The 23,976-nt window shown below is 33.0% G+C and overlaps 1 protein-coding gene across 2 annotated transcripts in view; it reads left to right on the top strand.

The window, feature by feature from the left end:
• Window positions 1–23,976, top strand: part of LOC139528194 (pre-rRNA 2'-O-ribose RNA methyltransferase FTSJ3-like) — a 35,726-nt gene that overhangs the window by 5,728 nt on the left and 6,022 nt on the right. Inside the window, exons 2-16 of one of the 2 annotated variants that reach the window (XM_071324069.1) lie at window positions 788–940; window positions 1,693–1,772; window positions 3,190–3,289; window positions 4,516–4,828; window positions 6,132–6,240; window positions 7,063–7,163; window positions 7,540–7,608; window positions 8,638–8,748; window positions 9,244–9,379; window positions 15,022–15,242; window positions 15,681–15,780; window positions 16,593–16,974; window positions 17,862–17,964; window positions 19,615–19,699; window positions 21,464–21,556. In XM_071324069.1, the coding sequence (XP_071180170.1) occupies window positions 788–940; window positions 1,693–1,772; window positions 3,190–3,289; window positions 4,516–4,828; window positions 6,132–6,240; window positions 7,063–7,163; window positions 7,540–7,608; window positions 8,638–8,748; window positions 9,244–9,379; window positions 15,022–15,242; window positions 15,681–15,780; window positions 16,593–16,974; window positions 17,862–17,964; window positions 19,615–19,699; window positions 21,464–21,556 (2,156 nt within the window). The remainder of the gene's footprint in view (window positions 1–787; window positions 941–1,692; window positions 1,773–3,189; window positions 3,290–4,515; window positions 4,829–6,131; window positions 6,241–7,062; window positions 7,164–7,539; window positions 7,609–8,637; window positions 8,749–9,243; window positions 9,380–15,021; window positions 15,243–15,680; window positions 15,781–16,592; window positions 16,975–17,861; window positions 17,965–19,614; window positions 19,700–21,463; window positions 21,557–23,976) is intronic. The other variant, XM_071324070.1, reaches the window with a different exon arrangement.

Here is a 23,976-nt window from a genome sequence, read left to right as displayed (position 1 = left end):
CCATGCTTTTATTAGCAATGTTCTCATTAAGGTACGCAGACACGCCCGTGTGTTCGATGGACGTTTCCTAAAAACACTGGCTGAGTCTTGTTATTATCATAACTTTCCCTCAGCTTTTCAAAAGAAGCAGTAAAAATGCTTCTATTCAATATTTTTACCGGACATTCACTTTCGTTTTAATTCAATGTATGTTATGATAAATCCTGAGCAATGCGAAAAAAAATATGACTACATGACAAACGCTAATTGGATAAACGCCGAGAAGATCGAAATGTTTTCAAAGACACGTGTACCTATTGAGCAACGGAAAACTATAACAGGGACCCATTTCAGCTACTCAATGCAGGGATCTATTTTTAGAACGAAAGGAAATTTACAATTATAAATATTATAAAAATAGTTTACACAACGACTTTAAACAGATAAGGGTAAATAACGCAAATGGTAGCCAATAAAAGGGTTGAAAACTCATGGTTTTGGAATATAATTGGGTTTTCCTTTGAATTAATTGGGTTATTGAACACTGCAATGAGCAATTGCATTGGGTTTTTATTATTTGTATTGCGTGATCACGCAAATACGCAGCTTATCTGGAGCTCTGAATAATACATGCAAGATATTTTCTCTAAAAACCCATATATAGAGTTATATCCCTGACTGAACAGACTGATGTTAGGCATGTTCTGTTGTACCTGTACATGTGACGTCAATCAAGGATAAAATTGCCAGTCCCGAATCCATGTCATTGTATTACAAATTGTGAAATTTAGTTTTGTATTTACTTTAGGCTACCGAGCTAGATCAGCTTTCAAACTTATCCAGCTGAACAGAAAATATGAGTTCTTACAGAAGTCCAGAGTAGTGGTTGATCTGTGTGCTGCTCCAGGAGGGTGGTTACAAGTCTGTTCTGAGAATACTCCAGTATCCAGTCTTATTCTTGGTAGGTTTATATACATTTGTGGTTTGCTGTCACATCCATAAGAAATGTTACGTACATACCAAACTTGCTGCAAACATGTATATATAAACATGTATGTTAACACACTTTTGTGAGATAAACATGTATAATAACACACTTTTGTGAGCTAAACATGTATAATAACACACTTTTGTGAGATAAACATGTATAATAACACACTTTTGTGAGATAAACATGTATAATAACACACGTTTGTGAGATAAACATGAGAAAAGCTTTTAGATTATATAAATGCTGAATAAGTATACTTAATTATCATGAAATAGAATTTCCTTTACAAGATAAGTTTCAATTGTAAGTAGTACTCAGTAGTATATTTTCCATTGGAACAAAAACTTAAAAGGAACTTGATTATATTTTTAAAGATCAAACACAGAGATAATAAACATCAAAATTAAAGTTACAAAATTAACAGAATTAAAATATGAATCAACAAACAACAATGTCTTGTGAAAAGAAATGATATAAACTATCAGAAAAAATAGCACACAGTACATGTATGTCATTATGACTTTTGTTGGGGAACATGCAACTTCACAAGTATAAAATGTTCCTTCTTTGTCAAACTCAGAAGCTGAGTACCATCATGTATTGGAAACTTTGGTTGCAGGCTGAATTTTTACAGTGTGTTTGAAATATAATAGAATAACATTTTCATGATTTTATGTACATAAAAATATCTATATTATGATTATTTTATTTTTTGTCACCAGGTGTAGATTTGGTTTCTATAAGACCTATACCCAATGTCACAACATTTCAGGAAGACATCACCACAGACAAATGTAGACAGGTTAGTAAGAAAAGATACAGCTATTTATTGTTAGAAAATAATATCCTCTGTCAAATGCTTGTCCATCCAACTAAATGTTGACATTTTTCTACAGTATAAAGGTTTTAATGAACTATTTCTATAAGTATATAAGACTAAGAAGATACATTTGTACATGGTATAATTGCCAATGAGAAAACTCTCCACAACAGAACAAATGACACAAAAATAAACAACTACAGGTTTTCGTACAGCCTGCAACAACGAGCAAAACCATACAGCATAGTCAGCTACAAATTTATAAAAGGCCATGAAATGACAAATGTTAACAATTCAAACAAGAAAACTTGCGGCCTAATTTATCTACAAAACAAAAAACAAATACGTTCTATTTGTTCAACCAGTAGCCTAATGCTACCAATCATCAACAAGTATTGTGTAAAATCAAGTATGAACATAATTATATGAATTGACCAACAAATTCATTTTCTAAAATTTGCCTTTTTATATGTTTCACCAAAAGTCCAGTTGTCAACTGATTCTATACTGTGCAGAATTGGATTTTGCCCACATAAAGCATGATAAATTGAAAGTGATATATCTATGTTTTAACAAATTTTAATTAAAAATAACTTCTGGTATATGTATCAAAAGTATTTAGATTAACAACAAGTTAAATGTAATTAAAAGATTTGAAAACCTTAAATGTTACATGCATTTAGCACAGATAAATTTGCTCTTTCTGCTAGCTCTCTTTTATGCAAAAAATGTATGTCCCTGCTAAGGGAGACAACTAAAAACAGGGATCTCTAATTACAGGGTCAATGGCTGGAATTGGCAACACGAGTGTTACTTATTTGTTTAAAACCTATGCATAATGCCTAATAAAGATTAAGACATAAGCATGAAAAGAACTGTAGCTAAGATACATATTTTTAGCTGTAACAAACAATACCGCATAATTTTATCACCATGACTGCCATGTATATTACAAACATTATTGTACAGTTTTGCATATTATCAAGATCATAAAAAGATTATAAGTAATAATTGAAAAGTATACTCTTCTTAAACCATTGACAGATGTAATGAAAGTTTGTTAGATTCTGATGTAATGCCAGTGTGCAATATTTTAGAATCCATTGTTTTCCAGGAGGCTTTTCTGTTGAAAACAAACACAACAATGAACATGTACATGTATTTGCCATACAAAATATTACAATGTACTCAAACCATTTTGTTTCAGGAACTTATCCACTGAATGGATTTCAATGAAACTTTCAAAGAATCTCATTGAGTTTTGCACTTCCTACCAAGTTATAATATGTTAAGCTCTTAAAAGAGTATTTTTTTCAGCTGATTCAGATTATTATTTCTCATCATTTAAATGTACAATCTTCTAATTATATCAGTGACATATTTTTTGTTAATTTTTTAGACATTGAGGAAGGAATTACATACATGGAAGGCTGATGTAGTTCTCAATGATGGGGCACCTAATGTTGGTAAAAATTGGCTGCATGATGCTTTCACACAAGGTATTATATTACAGGGCTTTCCCTTGAAATTGAAGTAGAAGGCTAAATTAAAATTATAGGCGGCTGTAACATGTGTTCGGAGGAGCCGGACGCCCACCAAGCTGTAAGCTTGGTGCCTAACGGCAGGGGGTCTGAGCTCTCGCATAAATAGAGCAAATTCCTGCATTCATGCAATCTGGCACCTTTTTTCATCTTTCAAATGACCATTTTTTATGTATAAAATTAAAGAAAAAAAAATCTCAAAGAAATTTCATTTTTAACCCACCTGGCCCAAAGGGCCAAGTGAGCTTTTCTCATCACTTGGCGTCCAGCGTCTTCCGTCGTCGTTAACTTTTACAAAAATCTTCTACTCTGAAAATACTGGGCCAAATTTAACCAAACATGGCCAAAATCATTATTAGGGTATCTAGTTTAAAAATTGTTTCCAGTGACCCGGCCAACCGAACAAGATGGCCGCCATGGCTAAAAATAGAACATAGGGGTAAAATGCAGTTTTTGGCTTATAATTCAAAAACCAAAGCATTTAGAGCAAATCTGAAACCGGGTAAAATTGTTTATCAGGTCAAGATCTATCTGTCCTGAAATTTTGAGATGAATCGGACAACCGGTTGTTAGGTTGCTGCCCCTGAATTGGTAATTTTAAGGAAATTTTGCTGTTTTTGGTTATTACCTTTAATATTATTATAGATAGAGATAAACTGTAAACACAAAAATGTTCAACAAAGTAAGATCTACAAATTAGTCAACAGGACCAAAATGGTCAGTTGACCCTTTTAGGAGTTATTGCCCTTTATAGTCAATTTTTAACCATTTTTCGTAAATCTGTTTACTTTTACAAAAATCTTCTCCTCTGAAACTACTTGGCCACATTTTACCAAACATGGCCAAAATCATTATTAGGGTATCTAGTTTAAAAGTTGTGTCCGGTGACCTTGCCAACCAACCAAGATGGCTGCCATGGCTAAAAATAGAACATATGGGTAAAATGCCGTTTTTGGCTTATAATTCAAAAACAAAAGCATTTATAGCAAATCTGACACGGGGTGAAATTGTTAATCAGGTCGGGATTGGGGGCTAAAGGGTTAAAGAATAAAATATTTCCATGCAAATATGCACTTTTGATTCTTGATTCTTATGTCATGTTATTTGGATGCTTCTTTGATTTAGAAAAGAAAAAAATATCAGCATACAATTGCAATGAATTTTCCTATTTTGTATATTTTCAGTTCAGCTTGCCCTTCAAGCATTAAAACTAGCAACAGAGTTTTTAAAACCAGGTGGATGGTTTGTAACCAAAGTGTTCAGGTCCAAAGATTACAATGCACTTCTCTGGGTTATGCAACAGTTATTTAAACGTGTACATGCTACCAAACCACAGGCATCACGTAATGAATCAGCTGAAATATTTGTGGTCTGTGAGAAATTCTTAGCACCAGATAAAATAGACCCAAAATTTGTGGACCCTAAGTATGTTTTCCAGGAGTTGGAAATGGAACCTAAACAGACAATAAGTTTGATCCATCCTGAAAAAAAGAAAAGGTTCGTTCATATACAGTTAACTCTCGTTGTCTCGAACTCGGTTGACCCGAAATTTCGGATGAGTCGAAGTTTTCACGTGGTCCCGAACTTTATTCCATACAAAAGTATAGAATTCGACTCCTGATGAGTCGAAATTGGATGAGTCGAAATTTCGGTTGAGTTGAACTAAATTTACGGTCCCAAGGTTAACAAAAGCATTCAAAATGCATTATTTATATCGAACTTATACACATATGTCAAAACATGACCTCTGGGATTTAAATGGATTGAATAGTTAATCTGACAATACACGTGTAATTAAATTTCTGGTCACTGACCACTGTATTGATTTATGACATGCTATTTCAATGAGTGTTTACCTAAGATTATCTTTTATAGAATTTTGACAAATAATTAGTGATACATTGTTAATGTTCATGAAAAAAGTATTAAAAATGCTTACAAAACAATTAATTTGTGATTTACACTAATGAGCTTGGGTGTGTATTAAGTGAGGATTATGGCTTCCTTTGATGATCACCTAAAAACTACTCAAACGGCGTCTTTAATCTTGTTATATTTTCTTTTGACAAGAAAGAGTGAGATAAAACAAAATGAATAGAAATCAACATTTTTTAAATCTCTTGTATCCGAGAATAAACAATTTTGTCAGCTATAATCGACCTGAATAACGAAACTATCAATTGGAAATTGCTCTCTTGGAAAAGCCATAAGATTTTTTTTTAATTGAAAGAATTGAATAAATAAAAATAATGTCATCATAATAATAAAAGACTGTGACATACAAATACATCGATCTGATACTAGAATATCGATCCCCTTGCCATATTCACCCGGATTTAATTTAGCTTCACCAAGCTAAGCAAGAGTTGTGTCCCTTAGATTGTCGAACTTCCGGTGTTCGTTTGAGTCGAACTACGTGTATCTCGAAATATTTCTCTGGTCCGGCTGACTTCGACATAACGAGAGTCGAATGTATTTTCTAAGGATAATTTTGTAAATACTAATTTCTTATTTTCAATAAAATTCTTTTTTGCAAAACCTTATTTATGTATTAAAGTCACCACAGCCATAGTTGCTGCTGATGATGTAATCACTGAAAAGATGTAGATGTTAAATGAAATTTACATGATTCCAACGAATGAGGAATTTGACTATAAAACAATTTTTATCAATGCAAACAGACAATGACAAAATTTTAGTAAATCTTTTGCAAATCAAGGCTTTAATGAAATATTTTTTGGTAGATCTTTCTTCTATTTAATCATTTGGTTTAAATATTTATATGAATTCTATATTTCAGACAAAGAGATGGTTATGCTGAAGGAGACTACACACTCTTCCACACATTAAATGCTTCAGAATTTATACAGAGCGAAAATTATTTAGAACTGTTGGCTGCTGCTAATCAGGTTTGTCATACAATTGGCTTTAACAAAAACTTGATAAGCATTATCTGGCCTTAGTTTATAGTGTTTTATCTGCAATATTCTGCTCGAAATGTGAACTAATAATACATATAAAATACCGCTGGATTGACAACAACACTTAAGTGAACTGCAACTTTTAATGTGTCGACTAGTTTCGCGGATTACATCGGCGTCTTCAGGACAAATTATAAAGATCGACGAAACTAGTCAACACAATCAAACTTGCAGTTCACTTAAGTGTCGTTGTCAATCCAGTGGTATTTTATTTATTTTTTATTGACAACCCTGCATACCATCGGGTATCCACTTTAGTGACTCTACCTTCACTTCACCACAAAGGCATTGGTTCAGCAGCTTTTTATTAATAATACATTTGCATATACTTTATATTCAGATACATATCTCAGATCATTATGATGTAGTTATCATTGAAAACAATTTGGCCATGTGTTTGTTCTTGGTTATCTTCATGTGATTAATAAGTCCTTGAATTATAAAACAATGGTTTCCCAGAATTATTTATATCTGGTTGAGAAAAGAGCAATGCACTTATTTGCTTTATTGTTGTTTTCTTAACGTCCAGTGGAAATGATTAAATGCATTTATTGTACATGTCCTTTCTATTAATGCATAGGTTGAAGTGTAACTATACTGTTCTCAATGTTGTAAATTACTCAAATTTAATATTTTCAAATATTTTTTAAGGAGGAAGCATATCAAAAATGCATATTGAGACTGTTTGATCTCTTCAAACAAATGACATGTTTTAGTGATTTTAAGATTTACTGATTTTTTTTGTATTAGGTCATTCTTGATGAAGATAGAATAGCAACCCATCCATCATCCACAGAAGAGGTGAAACACTGTTTAGGAGATATCAAAGTCTTGGGCAAGAAAGAATTACGGTAATTGTTTAAATTGACCTCAGTGAAAAACAGTTATTTCCCAGTCAAATAAAAACTGATAATTTCATATATGATAGAAATAATTTTACAATACTAACATTATAAACAACAATACCAGAAGATGTTATTGAGACATTTTGTATTGCCTTGCATCAAAACTAAGTGAAAACACTAGAACAATATAGTTCCTTGTCATTAATTAATATTTGCCATGGGATAAGACCTAGAGCCTTAGAGTAGGAAGTTGTCAGAATATGACAATATTTTTTTAAAGTGTGAAAATTTATATTTTTATATCATAGTCATTATTTAAATTTTTACAAATAGTTGGATGGGATGACTAAAAGTAAAAATATGTATGGTCTTTACTTTGTAGGAGTATAATTAACTGGAGGAAAAGACTGAAAAAGGATTTCAACAAAGAGGATGAAGTAGACGAACCTGTGTAAGTAGTTTGTATATTAATAAATAAACTATTGTATATCATATTCCACAATAAAACCAAGATAATTCTAAGATTGTTATAGTTTCTGTAATCCCTGAAAATAATTATTGGGATGCATTCCAAATTAACAGTCATAGACTGCAATTACAATGTGTGCGTAAAGGGTATCATTTTGTGATCTTTGCTAGTAGTCCGTTCTTTGTTCGTCCTTCTGTCTGTCCTGCTTCAGGTTAAAGTTTTTGGTCAAGGTAGTTTTTAATGAAGTTGAAGTCCAATCGACTTCAAACTTAGTACCCATGTTCCCTATGATATGATCTTTCTAATTTTAATGCCAAATTAGAGTTTTTACCCCAATATCACGGTCCATTGAACATAGAAAATGATAGTGCTAGTGGGGCGTTCAAATACTGCGGACACATTCTTGTTACACTTATTTTGAAAGCTGATTAATTGCTATATTTAGTAAAATAATTGTGTGACCCAAGCACAAAATTCTAGATAGACATAGACAAGGTACATGTATATAGCAACAACCACTGATGATTTTCTAACTGGTTCTGTTCAGATACAGAATTATATAGTGGGCTTAAACTTGATTTATGCCATCTAATATCTCAGTCAGTGATGGAACAAATGCCACAGTTTAAAGTTCTCATAAAGATTACACAGTTGGAAATACAGCTGCTCCTGGCACATTTGGTGCCTGCTTTCTATACTGGAAAAATAATTTACAAAATTCCATTGTAATATTGCACAATATGATAGTTCTGGTCTGTACGATCATTTGTTTGTCAATCTTAAGGGTAAAGTTTTTGGTCAATGAAGTTGTTGATGAAGTTGAAATCCAATCAACTTGAAACTTAGAACACATGTTTCCTATGATACAATCTTTCTAATTTCAATGCCAAATTAAAGTTTAGACCCCATTTCACGGACCACTGAACATAGAAAATGATAGTGCAGATAGGGCATCCATGTATTTGGGACACATTCTTGTTTATACAATAATTATTTTCAATTATATATCAGGAAAGAAGAAGAAGTGATAGAAGAAAAAGCAGAAGATTCAGAGGAAGATGAGGCAGAGTTGTTGAAGAAAATAGCAGTGGCTGAGGAAGAGGAGAAAAAAGCTTTAAAAAGGTCAGACTTTAATCTTTGAGAAGTCGTGTTAAGGAACTGATAAATATATAATCAAATATTTTTTGCTTTGCATTCTCCAGCTCTAGTTTACATCAACAAAATATTATGCAACTTGTATACAATAGTTACTTCCATGAAACACAGACCAAGTTGGAATTTGTTTGCCATTACTTTTAGAGGTCTGTGGAAATGTCCCTTATTAAAAATATATTCAAGGGGTTCATCAGTGTCTGATGGACACATTATTCATTTATTCTGTGTAAGACATTTACAGAATGCATAGCAATATGGCTGGTGGCATCTCTCTGTAGAACAGATATTCTAATAAATCAAGGCGTCATGACTTGTTTAAAGCTTGTTCAAAGAACTCAACACCCTCTGACTTAAAATGGGTTTCAATATTGTGGAAGGATTGATAATTGCAGAATATGCACTATTACAGTGAATAAAACTTTTGAATTGTAATAAATCTATGCATATCTATTTTCATTGCAGGAAAATAAAGAAGATTAGAAGGGAGAAAGCCAAGTTACGAAGAAAGATTGACATGAAGATGATAATACCTGGCGATAGACATGACTTTGTTGATGATATTGGAATGTTCAGCTTACAGAAAATCAAGAATAAAACAGTATGTTTATTTGGAAAAATATTTATAACCTATTTCTGATGTACCATATATAGTATGAACATACTGCCGATCGATGAAGGTGTGTGAGTAGATTAACACATGAGGGGGGGGGGGGGCCCCTATAGAAAATATCACTGGTATTCCAGTGGAAACCAGTGGTATACCATTGGAATCCAGTGGTATACCACTGGACAACACTGGAATGACTTATTCCAGTGGAGTTACCATTGAAATTCCAGTGGAAAGATGCATTCCACTGGAATTTTGAATAAATTATACCAGTGGAAAAAAAAATCAGTGGAATACCAGTGGGAAAAAAAATCAGTGGAATACCACTGGACCCCTGCGAGATGAAATTCATGAACTGATGATGAACCACCATGAACTGTTCATGAATGTTCATGAACAATGCATGACTGTTCATAATGAGTTCATTAAGTTTGTTCATGAATTTAGTTCATGAATAGTTCATAAAATGCAGTTCATGAATATTTTCTGAACTTTAATGAACTGTGAGTCAGTTCATAATGTTCATAAATTGTTCATAACACATGTTCATGAACATTTTATGAACTTTTAATGAATAAATGAATTCATTAAGTTCATAAATAAATTCATAAATTTGACTGTCATACAAGTTCTCATAAACATCTATACATTGTACATGTTGTATTATGACCACAATTAAAGTGCTTTTAGCATGACCTCCAGGTTATTCATTTACAGATCTTGAGATCATTTTGAGACAAAATTCAGTTGAATAGCAAAAGTGTAAATACATGTACATGTTTGTTTATCAAAAAGCATTAAAAATATAAATATATAAAAAAGAAGATGTGGTATGATTGCCAATGAGACAACTATCCACAAAAGACCAAAATGACACAAACATCAACAACTATAGGTCACCGTACGGCCTTCAACAATGAGCATTGAGCCCATACCGCATAGTCAGCTGTAAAAGGCCCCGATAAGACAATGTAAAACAATTCAAACGAGAAAACTAACGGCCTTATTTATGTGAAAAAATGAACGAAAAACAAATAACACATAAACAAACGACAACCACTGATATACTCACTTTTGCTGTGCTGCGACTCCCCAAAAGTTTAAAGAATTGAAACCAACTTTGGGACGTACATGTACATCTATACAGAGGGACAAGGGTAAAACGTATTGCCCCCTCCGCTATGGCAGAGGCAAAATTAAAAAAAAATCATACAGATTTGATTAGTTCCCTTTCACAGCATGCAGGTAGAGCCTCATATTACTTCAATACATGTGATACAAATGTGTTTACAAATGTAGTGTAAGCTTAAGTAATTATAAGCAAAAGTATGTCCATAAAAAATATTTCCTTTTCATTGAACAACAGAAATTAGCTCAGCACCTTTTTCTTTTTTTTTCATACTACACCAGAAGAGTGTTACATTTTGAGAGTCATAAAAAATTTGGGACTAACTTTGAAGTTTTGTAACTTACTTTGAGCTGGAGATGTTTCTCATGTTTCGTTTTTACAATCATGACAATGGTAAACTTAATTTCTTTCTTCTAAAGATGTAATTTCTGATTGTCTCTCCAAGTTCAAACATGTGCCTTTCTTAACCATCATACGGCACATAGAGGAACTTGGAAACAAAGCCCAGATTAATGACAATTCATTCTTTCCCAAACATTGCAGACCGGTGTCAATAATTATCATATTTAATGAATTACGTTTACCTATTGTAAAACGCTTCAATGACTTTGACAAAAGATTGCAATGCAGACAAATGATTACAAGTGACTGGGAATAGAAAAACGTCATAATTACGTCAGCAAAATGGTGGTTTTGACGCTTACAATACAAGATGAAGTAATATAGCTGTCAAAATAAAGCAGATTTGTTATCAGATAAGTAAATTATATATATTTTTGATTATTTTTTTTGCTGAATAACTATTTGTTAAAGCATTATAATAATTATTGATTAATTATAATAAATATAAAACACCAGAAAGTGAAAGTAACCTTTACATTTTACAGTGCTGGTTAACAAATTCGCCTTTAATGTTTTCCATTCAGGAATAACTGATAGATTTGTACAATATATTTTATTTCAAGGTAAACATAATTCATGCTTCAGCCATTCTTATGATTGTGTGTGGGCAAATTAAAAGGGGAAAAGGGGGGGGGGGGGGGGTACATTATTTGAAATGTCATGAAAAGGCAAGTAGTATTCATGTTATTAATCTTACTCTATTGATATTTTAATAAAAACAACAATTATTAAATTAAATTATTACATTGTATTATACCTGTTAGAAACTGTTTAATCTTGAGTGTTTATTTAAAACAAATATCAAGGACTTTTGATTCTTTGTGGAGTGATTTTTGATTTTGCAGGGGGAAACTTAGATGCATTTATTGATTAAAAGATCTGTTCAACTGGGAAGAATTTCAAGCAGAACAACTTCACCAAGATGTTATGTAGCATTTCTAGTTGGAAGTCCAGCAATTTCAATTACAGACAGGAAGAGAAGTTTACTTATGATAATAACACAAAAATGAATATTCAAGAAAATCCTTTTTAATAATTTCATGAACTTTAGATGAACAGTTCATGAACTACAAGTGGACAAACAATGTTCATGAATTAAATTACTGATGAACAGTTCATGAACACAGTAGTTCATGTGTTCATGAATGATTCATGGACTGGTATATTTCATGAACAAATTCATGAATCATTCATAAAAAATTCATGAACAGGACATGAACTACAAATGGACAAGCGTGTTCATGAACTATAAAATCATGAACAATTCATGAATAATATTCAAGAACTATTTTTGTTCATGAACTTTAATGAACCAAAGAGTTCATGAACACTTTCTGTTCATGAATAGTTTATTATTCACTGGTTCATGAACATGCATGTCCATTTGTAGTTCATGTCTAGTTCATTAACTGTTCATGAATCTTTTATGAACAATTCATGAATTGTGTTCATGAATCATCCATGAACATTCATGAATTATTCATAATCATTTCGCAGGGGGGGTCACTATCAAAAGGAAAAAAAAATATCTTATTTTAAATGTACATATAATTAAGTTATAATTGAACAAACAATATAATATATAACAAACAACATGCCCTTTTTAAATTTATATAATTTAAGTAAATCTATATGAATTATAAACATAAATACTGATACAATGCATAGATCCCAAATGACATATGTACATTTCTAATTACAAAATAAAAAAATACAAAATTAACGTGTAATAATTGAACAAACAATATATATAAGGCCAAAAACCAGAGGCTCCCTGGAGCCTGGAGCCGCACACCTGGTAACCTGTTGGATACCCAACAGCAGCAACCGTCCATGTTTTTTGACAAATTGGAACAAAATGAGCAATCTTTTCCCCTAGGGTCCAATGTTAAACTATGTTCCCTGCTGGTGGCCATAATGGATCAGGTGTGGACATGTCGGATACAATTTTTAAAGAAAACCACCTAAGGACCATTGTCACCAAGTTTGGTTCCAACTGGTACAGTAGATTCAGAAGAGGAGATCTTTGAATACATTTTCTCAAAATGGCATCCATCTTGGATCATGTGTGGACATGACGGATACAATTTTGAAATGGGACCGCTCAAAGACTTTTGTGACCAAGTTTGGTTCCAATTGGCCAAGCGGTTTCAGAGGTGTAGAAAACAATAGGGGCATCCTCAGGGGTTTTCTTCAGAGCAAGGGATGACGGAGATCCCTCTCAATTAATGCCCCTTCAAAAATGGTGTATTCTTTAATACAATTTAAGAACAAGGCTGGCTTGTGATTATATCCCCATCTGAACAAATTTTCTGAAGAAAACGCTGATCCTATGTCTCATAACTTTTTAGTTTTTTATTTAAATTGGAATTTTCATGCAGTATAATTTTTATAGTGTGGATATTATAATTGCTTCATTATATTTGTACTTTCAGTAGAAATGAATTTTTTATAGTGAAGATTAAAGAATGATCATACCACAAAGATTTATGGTTGTTTTTGTTAAACTGTGAGTTAGCATGATGCATGATTTACTGAAACCCTTAGTAATTTCCAAAACAAGTACTGTGACCGCAAATTATTCAATACAACAATTTTTTATTGGAATTTCACTGGAGAGAAATTGTCTGGCATTCCACTGATCTACTGGAATTCCACTGATTGACCAGTGATAATTCCAGTGGAATCTACTGGAATTCCACTGATTTACCAGTGATAATTACAGTGGAATCTACTGAAATTCCACTGATTTACCAGTGAAGATTCCAGTAGATCAGTGGAATGCCAGAGAAAATACCACTGGAATTCCACTGGAACTTGTTGCATTCCACTGGAGTTACCACTGGTAAATCAGTGGAATTCCAGTAGATCAGTGGAATGCCAGACATTTTTTACCGCTGGATTCCACTGGAATTCCACTGGAATCCAGTGGTTAATCCACTGATTTTGCCAGTGGCTTTCCAGTGGAATTCCACTGGAATTTTGTCATCCTTTTCTATGGGGGGGGGAATTATCACTGAAGAGAAAGTCGCTGGTGATAGTTTGTTCATATGTTAATCATCCTGACACCTTCGTCCAAGGGCAGTAAGCTTTTTTTTCCACAATGTTATAAAAAGGACAATGGTTAAAAAATACAGTCATAATTTAAGAACCTTGACTGTAGCAGGTGTTAATTTTTCTGTATCGGCAAACTTCAGGCTCAGACTGGTGTTAATATTAGACATTAACACCCTTTGCTAATATTTAATGATGTTGCTTTGGGTAGACAGGGCTTATGAAAGGTTAGTGAGAATTAATAAATGCCACATGTCCAATGAAATTATTGGATATTACAAGAAATTTGCATATAAAAGTATAAGCCTGTGTCATATCAATATTTCCCTGTTTTCCCCCTCCAACTAAAAACCATGTTACTTTGCAAAACCATGTCACTCTAGGTTTTTTAAAAGAAACATATTTTTTTCAATCATGACCCGTCATAAAAGATTTAATTTTTTTTCATGTTGGGTTTTTATCAGTGTAAATAATTTTGATGAATCTAAATTTGACTTTCTAAATGATTTTCTAACAAAACCAAAAATGTTAAAAAAATAAAAAAAGGGTATTGCAAATGGAGTATTAGTTGTAGTTCCATGGATTAATTATTATGATCATTGATCTATTGATAAAAAAAAATGTTAGCTAGTCTTATTATTTGAATAATTTATCAAAATCTGAATAAGCAATTTTTATGCCAAACCTAGGGGCATTATGTTTTTCAGTCTGTGCATCATTGTGCCGGTCCATCAATTCATTAGTCTGTCTATCCCCCTTTCAGGTTCGAGATTTAGGTCAATGCAGTTTTGGATGAAGTTGATGTCCAATCAACTTAAAACTTAGTACCCATATTCCCTATGATATGATCTTTCTAATTTTTATTCCAAATTAGAGTTTTTACCCTAATTTCACAGTCAACTGAACTTACAAAAATGATAGTGTGAGTGTGACATCCAAATCTATGGACACATTCTGGTTTATCAAGAAAAAGGTAAGAAATTGAATTTTAAGACACATATCTCTGAAATAAGATATTTTCTTACATACAGACCAATTCTATTTTTAGCAACTGGATAATGTTGAGGAAGGTGATACAATGATTGCTGATGAGTATGCTGCTGAACAAGATGTAGAAGAAGACGATCTTAATGCTCAACAGAAAAAGCTGACATTTGACCGAGAAGACAAAGAGCACCTAGATTCTGATCTATACTCGTCAGGAGAGGAGGGAGAGGAGGAGCCAGACTTTGAGGACATGGATGATGGGGATGATGAGGAAATTGAAGGGTATGTTTACAAAATTTATATTTGCAAGAGTTACTGTGGATTCATTATTATTCTTTGGGTACCAATTTTTTCGTGGATTTCATTTATAAAGGTGAAAAGAATGACATATTTCCTATCGGCTTGTATGCTGACTTCCTCTTAACCACAAAATTGAATATCCATAAACATGTAAGTTTTACTTAATGCATGAAAGTAAGTACCCACAAAAAAAGTAAATTAATCCACAGTATGGAGGCCATGAATTGGTTATTCTCTGCAGCTTTTATCTTATGTGTATGTAATGTAATATTATTGAGTAAAAAATTTCCTGTAAAAATACTGAAAAAAAGGAATTTCTTATAAAGGTTTCTGTAAAAAGACTTAAACATTCATTGTACTTTTTCTTTCTGCAACATACACCTGGTAAACATATTTATCTGATGCTGACTGTCGTTGCAGTGATCTTGAAGCAGAGGATAATGATGAGAATCCATTACTGGTCAAAATGGAAGATAGAGATCAAAGGACAGAGAAAAAATTAAATAATTGGTTCAGTAAGGTATGTGGCTTATTTAAAGTACAATATTTTTAATATTGTTTTATAAGAGAGATTTCCAATTTGCTTTATAAGGTAGAGAGAATGGAAAATGTTGGGGCTTGAATGGTTAGTATAAGTAACTTGAATACCTAAAATTTTGAATTATTTATTCTTCTGGTCAAACCAAAAAAGTTATTTGAAGAGAAATATACAAAGATCGTTTGATTTAACAGAAAATAGAAGCTAACCTTGAAGACAGAAATTTTTAAATGTTCATGAGAGAATAGATGGAATGAAAATAAGCAAATAAAGTTATATCCTTTTGTCTTCAATTTTGAGCTTAAAATCACACTTTATAGAAAAATAATCCTTAGATTGTTAATTTATTACCTTACATTAAAAAAAAAACTGATGAAGTCCTGTTTAAATGTTTCTTTTATCCTTTATATTTATAGAGTTTTCTTTTGGTTTAGACATTTTTGGATCGCATGCATATGAGATATTAGAGTTGCTGTTGCAAAGGAATTATGTTGTTGTTAGCTTGTAGCTTATTAGCTCATTTTCCTTCAAAGTAACTTGACTTCATTTTACTGTACATGTATAAATTGAATTGTTGAGATTCTATAAAAACGCATTAGTTCATTTTTCATTCCGGAATCTAAAGCATTATCTGTAATATTTTTAAATGTAGCTCAATTTTTTTGCGATTGGCAACAACTTATTAAAAAATTGACATTTAGCCAATGATGGAATGTCATTTTCCTTTTGATGTACACAAGCAATAAAAATGAGTTTTATAAGTAGCTAATTGATATTTTTGGTTTGATTTGTAGGATGTTTTTGCTGATCTAGTTGATGATGATCATGAAGACATTGAATTAAAAACAATGGCTAATGAATATGTTAAAAAGGGTGGGAAAATTCTTGATCAAAAACCAAGTGTAAAATTAGCTGCAACTGACAACAAAAAATCCAGTGAAACATTGACTAATGGCAAACCTCCAAGTGATTCAGAAACTAAAAAACAGTTGGTTGATTCAGATGATAGTGGTTTGTCAGATGACAGTGATACTGAAAGTGAAAGTAGTAGTGATGACAATGCTAGTGACAGTGATTATGATACTTCAGAACTTTATAGAAAAGAAAAGGAAAGTAGAAAAAAAGAAAAAGCACAGACAAAAAAGGATGGTTTTGAAACAGTGCCAGTTGGTTCAGGTAAAAAATTATGTATTGAATTTCCTCTTTATAGTAGGATTTCTGTTGCAATTTTGCATTATTTGTTTGCATATTATAATCTGTTCATCCTTTTACATTTTAAATGATAGTCTGAATTATCATGGAATTTTAATCATAATTTTATTAACTAAATTCTAATACAGTGAAAGTAAGCTCTGTTTGTTCCAACTGAATGATGTTCTAGAGATTTAGAGTAATGTTGATGTAAAAAAAAAAAATGTGTTTCCGCATTGTAAAGTAATGGAAGTCACCTTGTCAAAACAATTGTTATTTTACAATTTTTCATTCATTAATCCTCTTCATGTTCTTGAACACATAAGGCATCAACAAGGGACCTCCAACTCGTTCTATCTTTCGCGATTTTTCTATTTGATTCCAGGTGTAACCATGCCTTTTTATCTCTGCTGCTATATCTCTTCTCCATGTGCCTTTCGGTCTTCCAGGCTTTCTTGTCCCTTGTGGTGTCCATGTCAATACCTTTTTCACATGCCGGTTGTTATCCATTCGCAGTATATGTCCAATATATTTCCACCTCCTTCTGATGATCTCGTTCACTATATTCACAATTGTAGAGGGCATAATCTTTATATTTTCATGATTTTCTTATTACCTCTTTTTTCAATAGCCACAAAGTGAACATTAAATTTTTAAACCTTTTTCACTGACAAATTGAGGTTTTGCATCTAAGTGGGAATTGTATGTTCCGGTTGAATAGGGGACATAGATTCATATGTATATGCTTTTAAGTCAGTACTTTAATATGAAATAGTGAATATTCAATAAGCAGAAAGAAAACTTGTTCTGTAAAATTCATTTTGAAATTATTTTTAAATATGAGGCAACTAATTAATAATTCTTCATTGTAGCAGCCAATATTCCAAAGTTGAATGCAGTAGGATTAGCTATTGGAGCTGCCATGGTAACATCAAGAAAGAGAAAACGTGATATAGTTGATGATGGATATCATAGGTAGGACACGAAGACAATCTTTTTAAGCCTTGTGAAAGTAGGAAATCTTCCCTAAGAAAATTATTTTGTTGGTTTATTTCGCCGTATCCAATTTTTATACGACTGCAAAAAAAATTTGCATTCAGATAATGGTATGATGTCGGCCTCGTCTGTGTCGTCCGAAGACACATTTGGTTACGGACAATAACTTTTGTTGCAGTCAATGGATCTCTATAAAATTTAAGAAGAAGGTTCAATACCACAAAAGGAAGGTTGGGATTGATTTTGGAGATGATACTCCCAACCGTTTAGGAATAAGGGGCCAAAACAAGCATTTTTCACTTTCAGGTTAATAACTTGTGTATCAGTATTGCAATTGCTCTGAAATTGTACCACAATGTGTAATGCCACAAGTAGAAGGTTTGGATTCATTTTGGGGGTTATGGTGCCCACAGTTTAGGAATTAAGGACCAAAAAGGGGCCAAAAACAAGCATTTGTGTAGTTTCTGGACATTAACTTGTGTGTTAGTTTATTGATCTCTCTGACATTGTACCACAAGGTTCCATATCACAAAAGGAAGGCTGGGATTGAGTTTGGGGGTAATTGCCCAATTCATGGAGGAATTAGGGGCCTAAAAAGGGTCAAAAACAAGCATTTTTCTAGTTTCGATACAATAACTTGTGTTTAAGAGTATGGATCTCTTTGAAATTGTACTACAAGTTTCCATACTACAAAGGAAAGGTTAGGATTCAGTGTGGGGGTAAGTGCTCCAAGGAGGGATTCAAAAGTTTGGGGGATTTTAATTTTTTGAAAATTTTCTAGAAGAATCTTTAATTGCACAGTATTGCGCAATAGATTTGTAAGATCTTGACATTTATTTGCGTCAGCAACCTATACTCAATGTCAAAAATTTGATCACAATCCAAATTCAGAGACAGTGTCTAGCGTGAATATTGTGTCCAAATTTACCCCAACTGTTCAGGGTTCAACATCTGCGGTTGTATCAGGCTGCACTCAGCGAAGCAATTTATTCTCAATGCTTTATTGATATTATCCATTACTTGCTGCTGTTAAACGAATGTTCACAGTGATGAAAAAGTGGTGGAATGTATATTGGGAGACACTGTATTGAGATGTTTTTTAAAAATTATGATATATATTGTAACTGTATTTTTGGTTGATTGTTAACTACTTAAAATTCAGCGTTTTACATTTTTTGATACATTTGACCTTTTTTGTTTTTGTTGATTGTTGGATTCTTTACATCTATTGACAAACATTGCAAGTTCACAACCGGCTTTACAGCTCTTCTATAAAAGCATGCAAAGCAAACCTTTGATCAACTTGCTTGCTATGTTTGTTTGGATGTTTGTAAACAACAGGTAGGTAGTGTGTTTCAGTCTGTTTACTATATACTGGAATTTGATTGGACAATAAACATTAACTTCATTTCATGTCAATTTTTATTGTCCAATCAAATCCCAGTATATATAAAAGAGACTAAACTCCGCCTACCTATTGTTTGCAAACATCCAGGTAACATAGCAAGCAAGTTGATCAAAGGTTTGCTTTGCATGCTTTTATAGAAGAGCTGTAAATAGATGTTAACTCTCTACATGCTACTGAAACAATTTATGTGAACCACTGCTATATAGGTTTATATATTTCAGGTTCATGTATGATGATGAAGGCCTTCCAGAATGGTTTGTGTCGGATGAATCAAAGCATACAAGAAGGGATTTACCTGTCACAAAGGTAAGTTATTCCATGTGTTCCTTCTCTCGGTACATATGTATGTTCTGGCAATTTTAGTTTTATGAAAGTTTCATTTTTGTGAGAAAAAAACAATTTGGTTAGGCTGGTATTTTCAGTGGTATTCCCATAGTGTGATCCTTTTGTGACATTGTAATCCAAAAGAAGTAATGTCACAAAACACTTGCAGACACTTGAAAAAACACAAAGCACAGGAACAACACTTTTATTGAATGTCTTAATGTCATAGTCACAATGAGGCCTTCAACAAAGTGCAATGTCTCACATCTCAATGCTAGTTTTAGACAGCTGGTTGCTACCATATTGTACATGTTGTAATGGGAGTCTGTTTTGTGTTGAACATTGATCCTTGTGACTAATACTCTTTTTCCCAGTTTGATATTTGATAATAAAAATTATTACTTCAGATGAATTATTAACCTTAAAAGGATATCGTTGGTTGTTACATAAACAATATTTCCCCAAGTGGTAGATGTTCTAGAATTCTTGCCAAAGTGAAAAGCTAAGTTGTGAATAATAAGTTCAGTTGTCAGTTATTTGTTGTCGTCAGTTACTGACATCAGTATCTAGGCCACTGGGGACACACACTCTGGCTGTATTTATACTTCCGGCAGACCTGACCGGGCTCGGGACAACAGAAGTGTCCCGACGGGAGCACAACGTAAAGTAACAGGACTTTATACAAATAAGGGAAGTAAGTTGTACGTTGGGACTGAACGTCTACCACTAAAGTGTGAGGGAAGTATGTTGTATGTTGGGTCTGAACGTCTACCACTACAGTATGAGGGAATACTTTGATAGGTGTTGATAACACTACATATGTATTGAAGAACTGTCACTCAGATAGTTTATCTATTATTGAAGAGTTGCAATGGCCTATGTTTTATGCAGGCTTGGTCTAATTTAACTTTTAGTTTCATCCTAACTGATAGAATAACCACATGTTATTGTGTTTGATTGAAGTACAGGAATATCAAATGATATAGTAACTGCATGTAAATGTGTAAGATTGATGGTGCGGTGAGGGAATAGGAAAATGTTGATTATTAAAAGAGTTTAATTTCAATTTTTAATTAGTGCTATTTTCTCAAAAGCTGAAATGGGTAACTTGTTTATTAACTTCTTACAGTTAATCACGGTATTAGGACACAGTTAATAGGTGTAAAGATGAAATTAACTCGAATTTGATGATAGTGACTTCGGTTTATTTGATGGATGATATACCTACAGGAAGTCTGGAAATTGTTTATTACAAAAGTTGATATGGATGATGCATAAGTCAACATAACATAATGGTGTTTACAGTCCTAATTCCAATTGGAAATACAGAACCTTGTCAAAGACTTAAAGAAAACCATTTTACCTTGTTTAGATATGTGAAGATGTCCTGTCACTTTCTAACCCACATTTCAGTCAGTGCTTACATTTCATATATCCAATATCTTGCTTTCTGAAAACTGCACCATATTTTCTTTTGACAACCAAATTATTTTTTGAGTACAAAATTTGGGAATCGAATGATATATATTGTAGCCGTGAAGTAGTCATGGCAATTTAATTTTGAAAATTCTGACTGGTCACCAGGCTTTGAAGGATGAAGTTCAGGAATATAAAATGATATACTATTTGCATGTATATGAATGATTGAAGGATGAAGTCCAGGGGTATAATATAACTACATGTTTATGATTGAAGGATAACGTTCAGGGGTATAATATAACTACATGTAAATGTGTATGATTTTAGGATGAAGTTCAGGAGTATAAAATGAAGATGAAAGATATAGATGCCCGTCCTATCAAGAAAGTGGCAGAAGCCAAGGCTAGGAAAAAACAAAGAGTGAGTATAAGCTTTGACTATCATTTTTGTCGAGCCTGTGACTTTTGTCGCAGGAAGCTCGACATAGGGATAGTGATCCTCCACCGGCAGCAGCAGCGTTAGCTAACTTCTTTTAAAAAAGCTTTATATTTTAGAAGGTTGAAGACCTAATTGCTTCATACTTTGTATATAAATGCCTCATGTTACGAAGTTTCCATCAGTCACATGTCCAATGTCCTTGACCTCATTTTCATGGTTCACTGACTAATTGAAAAAAAAGTTAAGATTTTTTATGTTAAATTCTCTCTTATTATAAGTAATAGGATACCTATATTTGGTATGTGCATATCCTTGCAAAGTCCTCATGCCAATCAGACAGTTTTCACTTAACCTCGACCTCATTTCATGGATCAGTGAACAAGGTTAAGTTTTGGTGGTCAAGTCCATCTCTCAGATACTATAAACAGTAGGTCTAGTATATTCAGTGTATGGAAGGCTTTTATGTTGTACATGTCCAACTGGCAGGTGTCATCAGACCTTGACCTCTTTTTCATGGTTCAGTGGTTATAGTTACCGGTAGGTTTTTGTATTTTGGTCTGTTTTTCTTATACTGTATGCAATAGGTCTACTATATTTGGTGTATGGAATGATTGTAAGTTGGACATGTCTAGCTGGCAGGTGTCACCTGACCTTGACCTCATTTTCATAGTTCAGTGGTCAAAGTTAAGTTTTTGAGGTTTGGTCTTTTTTAGCTCACCTGACCTGAAAGGTCAAGTGAGCTTTTCTCATCACTTGGCGTCCGTCGTCCGTCGTCTGTCGTCCGTAAACTTTTACAAAAATCTTCTCCTCTGAAACTACTGGGCCAAATTCTACCAAACTTGGCCACAATCATCCTTGGGGTATCTAGTTTAAAAAATGTGTGGCATGACCCGTCAAACCAACCAAGATGGCCGCCATGGCTAAAAATAGAACATAGGGGTAAAATGCAGTTTTTGGCTAATAACTCAAAAACCAAAGCATTTAGAGCAAATCTGACAAGGGTAAAATGGTTGATCAGGTCAAGATCTATCTGCCTTGAAATTTTCAGACGAATAGGACAACCTGTTGTTGGGTTGCTGCCTGTGAAATGGTTATTTTAAGGAAATTTTGCAGTTTTTGGTTATTATCTTGAATACTATTATAGATAGAGATAAACTGTAAACAGCAATAATGTTCAGCAAAGTAAGACCTACAAATAAGTCAACATGACCAAAATTGTCAGTTGACCCCTTAAGGAGTTATTGCCCTTTATAGTCAATTTTTAACAACTTTTCGTCATTTTTTGTAACTTTTCTAAAAATCTTCTTCTCCAAAACTACTTTGCCAAATTTAACCAAACTTGGCCACAATTATCATTGTGGTTTATAGTTTAAAAAATGTGTCCGATGACCCAGCCTGCCAAACAAAATGGCCGACATGGCTAAAATTAGAACATAGTGGTAAAATGCAGTTTTTGCTTTATATCTTTGAAACTAAGACATTTAGGGCAAATCTTTCAAGATTTAAAAGTCCATCAGAATAAGATATATCCCCTCACAAATTTTGAGTTGAATCGGACAACCTGTTGTTGGGTTGCTGCCCTAAAATTGGTGATTTTAAGGAAATTTTGCAGTTTTTGGTTATTATCTTGAATACTATTATAGATAGAGATAAACTGTAAACAGCAATAATGTTCAGCAAAGTAAGATCTACAAATAAGTCAGCATGATCAAAATTGTTAGAAGACCCCTTAAGGAGTTATTGCCCTTTATAGTCAATATTGAACAACTTTTCGTCATTTTTGTAACTTGTATAAAAATCTTTTCTAAAACGACTTGGCCAAATTTAACCAAACTTGGCCACAATCATAATACTAGGGTATCTATTTAAAAAAAAAAGTGTCTAATGACCCCGCCTACCAACGAAGATGGCCGACATCAGTAAACACATTAACAGGTGAGCGACACAGGCTCTTGAGAGCCTCTAGTTTCTAATACTTTATGCAATAGGTCAATTATATTTGGTGTATGAAAATATTTTATGATCTATATGTCAGTCGCACAGGTTTTATTTAACCTTGCCCCATCTTCACGATTCATTGCTCAGTGTTAAGTGTTTGTGTTTTGGTCTGTTTTTCTTAAACTATTAGCAATAGGTCAACAATATTTGTTGTATGGAAGAATTGTTAGCTGTACATGTCTGCCTGGCATGGTTCATCTGACCTTGACCTCATTTTTATGGTTCATTGGTCAATGTTTAGTTTTCCTCGGTTTAGTCTGTTTCTTAGAAACTATAAGCAATAGGTCAACTATATTTAGTGTATTGAATGATTGTAAGGTGTACATGTATTTCTTGTTTGGTTTATATGACCTTGACCTTATTTTCTTGGATCATGTTAAGTTGATGTGATTGTTGTAGTAAAG

This window comes from Mytilus edulis, chromosome 6 (genome assembly GCF_963676685.1).
Source record: "Mytilus edulis chromosome 6, xbMytEdul2.2, whole genome shotgun sequence".
Lineage (NCBI taxonomy): Eukaryota > Metazoa > Mollusca > Bivalvia > Mytilida > Mytilidae > Mytilus > Mytilus edulis.
This window is presented reverse-complemented; position numbering and strand designations above follow the sequence as displayed.